This window comes from Syngnathus acus, chromosome 19, assembly GCF_901709675.1.
Source record: "Syngnathus acus chromosome 19, fSynAcu1.2, whole genome shotgun sequence".
Lineage (NCBI taxonomy): Eukaryota > Metazoa > Chordata > Actinopteri > Syngnathiformes > Syngnathidae > Syngnathus > Syngnathus acus.
The window spans coordinates 1,313,622-1,318,334 of NC_051103.1; the positions used below are offsets into that span (position 1 = coordinate 1,313,622).

General features: G+C 40.7%; 1 protein-coding gene across 1 annotated transcript; it reads left to right on the forward strand.

The window, feature by feature from the left end:
* The first annotated feature begins 1,945 nt into the window (after positions 1-1,945).
* Positions 1,946-3,746, forward strand: LOC119138402. The gene is made up of 4 exons (XM_037278412.1): positions 1,946-2,490; positions 2,736-2,807; positions 2,875-3,021; positions 3,585-3,746. The coding sequence occupies exons 1-4, from the start codon at positions 2,074-2,076 to the stop codon at positions 3,744-3,746; spliced, it is 798 nt and encodes a 265-aa protein (XP_037134307.1). The 5' UTR covers positions 1,946-2,073.
* The last annotated feature ends 967 nt before the right edge of the window (positions 3,747-4,713 follow it).

A 4,713-nucleotide genomic window follows, 5' to 3' on the forward strand; every position in this document is an offset into this window, starting at 1 on the left:
ATTTACATGTTAATTTCAAGTCCAATGTATACGTTCTTGTTTGTCATTTTTTATGTTTAGTATTTATTGAGTCACTAAAACATTTTATATATTTTTTTATTATTTTTTTCGTTTTGAAGAGTTATTTGTAATATTTCACGCATTATATATTCGATTCTGCCCAAAACAACAAATATCATACTGTATTTTTGTTCCAAAAAGCACCATGCAACTGTTTTTTTTCCATTCTTGTTTAGAAAGAAACGTGTAAAGTGTATGTTGACAACTTATGTTGTGATTTGTCGTATAAAAGAACCTGTTTTGAATGACATTATTCATAATTTACATTTATTGATTTCCTTCTTTAATAGAAAATAGGTCTTTTCCGTGTTGATATGAAACTAATTAAATACTTATTTTTTATTTAAACTCTGCATGTTCATTCATTACTTTCACACTACTCACTAACTTGATATACTGTATATTATTTTATCTTCGCAACTGTACTGATCATGTTGCATTGAAATACTTTGAAAAATATTCGGAAATCTCATAAACCGTGGCGATTAGTTATTACCATTACTGTACAACTATTTTATTACTATCATGACCTTATTCTAAAGATGCTGAAACATCGCCACTCAATCGTATCGTCACGTATCGCGTGATTTTACGCGTGTTTACCTATTCGTCTTTTTTCCGTCTTTACTTAAAGTGGACGCTACCATTTTTCACGTTTTAAGGAGGGGGGGTCTAAAAGCATTGAGTTCACGTAAATATAAACATGCACATGTTCACTCAATTGTGTAATCATATTTCACACGAATTTAGAGCGGTGTTCCGCTCTCAGTGTTTTTCTTCTGTGTGTAATAAAGTTTTGACGCTACGACAAAAAGTTACACTCCCTTTTCAGACTTCGCAAAGAACTTTCGCGCCGCCGAAAAGTGGGTGGGGAATAATTGATGCACACGGTCTCATTATCAGCTTGAAGACGAGAAAGGTAAGTGGCTTTTCAGAAATCTCACCCCCAAACCGAGATTTTCTCACAACTTTATTAAAGACCCTGAGTATATGCTTAAATTTTAACCAGGATTGTTGCGATAATGCGGAAAGTAGCACTTCCTCACTTCAAACTGAAGTTAATTACGATCGTCACAGTTCAATTACTGTACTATTACATGTTATTACTGTACATATAGAAAAAATAGTCTCCTGTTCTCAGGACGGACTTTTAGGGAGTTCGTGCATTCACATCTTCGGTTTCCGTGGAGCAAAAAAACAAAACCAAAAAAAAAACGGCCGCCATTACGAAATGCGCATATAGCAAATGAACTTGTAATTAGTAATTAATTAGTCAGTCGAAAATACATGTTTGTTTGGCGTTCCTATTTATGACGGAGGATTCCCCATTTTATTGCTCTTGCGTTTAAGTATTATACACTATCGTCCGCCGTGTGCATTTGCCGCCATCTAACAAGATGGACGCGCCACACCCATTATGTATTCACTTTAACGACATTTCTGGAAAGATACACGACGCGTAATTCATTTATTTCAGACCACACCTCGTAGTCGCCACACGTAAATGGATAAAAATGTTTTACAGTGTTCTTTTATTAAAATCTTTGATTTAGGTTAGCCCCCCAAAAAAAATGTACAGGCGCCATTATGAAATGTGCTTCCAAATTTATATAGCAGATGACATTGTAACTGTAAGCACTGATATGTACTGACCGAGTAAGATCAGTAGTATTGAATCATTGCCCAGTGTTAATTTGGAGCAGTCTTGATATGCTACACACCCATGAACTATTGACTTTGTCACTCTGCACTGACATCTGGTGGATGTTAAAAATCATTGCTGGGAAACTCTTTCTTTTCAGTGTAACATTTAAATAATTGTGTGTTTTTTTATTGTACGTGGCATTCATTTATTTTTATCCTATTTTAATATGGCAATGATATCTTGTGTAGTTAATAAATTAATCGCAAAGTCAGTCAGATGTATTATAATAGTTATTATTAAATGAATAATTTGCCATTTGTCATCTACAAACGAAACAAGTCAATTTCTCTCTTTTTTTCTCTTTCAGAATGGCGACAAATATGATTTGCGCGAAAGTAGTCGCAATGAGGAGTGCTCTGCGTGCGAAGAGCTGGATTTGTGCAGCTGATGGCACCTTGTCCATGCACGGCCAGCACAATAATGTAACTGTTGCCCTCTGTGACGACGAGAAAGCCTATAAAATAGTTCTGTTTGAACACTTGGCAGCCCTCGTCACAGAGGGACACAGTTACATTTTTTTAAACTTTGGTGTGGACGAACGGGGCCAAGGGCTCCTCACCAAACCCGGCTCAAAAATTTTCATGGCGGCGGAAGTGCAAACCAGCCCACAGCTGGAAGAAGAGGTCAGGGCCCTGGTCTACCCCAAGTCAGTGGCATCATCTCCTCAGGAGGTAGTGAATAAACTACCTGAGGAGATGGTGTCACTGGATGGCGTAATAACCGATGTAAGTTACCTGCACCCACAAATGCACATATACACACATGTATTTGTGTACACCTGTGAAGACATGATGCATGTGCAATAATGTACATGCATGCGCATGCAAAGCCAACCACCCACCAACCGACACACACACACACACACACACACACACACACACACACACAATATCATTGAAATCCTCTGTTTAGTACTAAGGTACCAAATGTTTTTTTTTTTTTTTTGTCATCTCAATTTGCTCCACTTTAGATGCGTCCAATCCGCATGGTGCGCCAGAGAGGAAACAACCTTGCGCCATTTCGGACTTTGACACTTAAAAAAGTAAGTAGCCATTTGTACTTGCCCTGTTGTAGCACCTTGCACACATACTTTTTTTAAACTACCGCAGGATGAAGCCGCTGTCAAAATTGGCCTTTGGCGGGAGGCTAACCTCATTGAGTTGAAGGTAGGGGGTTCCTTCGTGTTCACCCACCTGAGTGCCCGGGTGAACGATTCGGGAGTAATGCTCCACTCTACGACTTTCACAGATATAAAGGTTAGTAAATGGCTTCATAGCAGTGGAATTTAAATGGTGCTTGCTTATTGCTTATTATTCCCTTTTCCAAGATCAACTGGGTTAAGGTTCCCAATCTATTTTTCCCATTACAAACAATGGAAAACAAATTAATCCGTTCCAAGACTAAAAAAATCCCTTTTTTAAGATTTATTTTCTTTATTTGCTCATTTTTGTCCGATCGCGCAATTGCAGCGTCCGCCCAGCGCAGCGCGCAACCGTAGCGCGCTGCCGACCGCGCAACTGCTCCGCGCTGGTCGCATTATTGTGACAGAGCCGTCGCTGAAATTTAGAAAATATTTGTAACGTCCTGATGTACTTTCCAAAATTGAAGTGTACCTCAGTGCGCAGGGAGCTTAATTTGGTCCGATCGCGCAACCGCCCGCAGCGCGCCGGGCGCTCACTGTCGCATTGCTTTAAGAACGTCTTTGTGTTTTAGGATGGCTTTACTGCTCCCACTTGCTTTATTTGGAGGCATGATTAGCCTTTGGTAAACGTTGTTTTCCATTCATAAAAACTAATTAGATTTTTATTTTTTTCAACAGGCCTGCAACTCCAGCCTCATCCTAACCGTCTGTGGTATCCTCTATGGGGAAGAGGTGGTGGAGGTTGTGTCTGATTCGGGCGAAGTGACAAGCATCAAGCTTGAGATCTGGCAAAAAACTTTCAGCCAGCCCCCAAAGATACCACAAGATGGGATGCCATAGTCCTTCTAAAGGGGTAGGGCTGCTATTTTATAACCAATTTCTGTCATCATGTAGACTAATTAAACCATATATAAGTGCTGTAGTAATTATGTCTCTGATGATCAGTTATTATTTTCTTTTTTTTTTCAGAATGGAAAACCTGTGGACGCTCCACCAACTGCCAGCAGCGGTCACGGCCAAAGTGGTAGCCCTAAAAACCACGACAAAATATTCACGATGGGCTCTGAAAGAGGATGGCACGGTGGAGGCTGGGGCCTCCCACTGTAATACAGTGGTGGCCCTCTGTGATGGGCACCATTTGTGCAAATTTATTCTTTTTCAAAATTTAGCCTCCGATGTCTCTGTTGGAGGCACTTTCCGATTTATTAATTTTGGCCGGGGAAAAGAAAAAGGGGTCCTCCTCTGCTGGCACAACACTGCTATTTATGTGGCTGGGGCGATAGAGGTGACGCCAGATTTGGAGGTGAGGGGGACAGCTCTGCTGTACCCTCCAAGCATTGCCAGAGCCTTGAAGGACATCCGCCATGAGGAGGGTGTCCTTTTCACGACAGACGGCATTGTCTTTGCTGTAAGATCAATCTCTCTCTTTCCGCTCCCTCTCTTTAATGAAGTAGTGATGTTTAATCTGTCTTTCTTTTTTAGATCCGCCCCATCAGGATGGTGCTGTCACGTGGGTTGACGGTCCCATTAGGCATCATTTATTTAAAAAAAGTAAACTGATTGTTCTCTCTCTCTCTGTCACACTATGTGTGTGTGTGTGTGTGCGCGCGTGCGTGTGTGCATGCATGTGTGTGCGTATGTGTGCATGTGCGTATCTAAATATAGATACATCACACACACTCACATTTCACCTGAGTAAGGTGCCTTAGGGCATCAAGGCCTGATCCCTTCCAAGCTTTTGATAGCTCACTCTAATATCACCCGTGCAGAGTTTGCTGACGATCATGTATATTAGAGGAGGGAGACG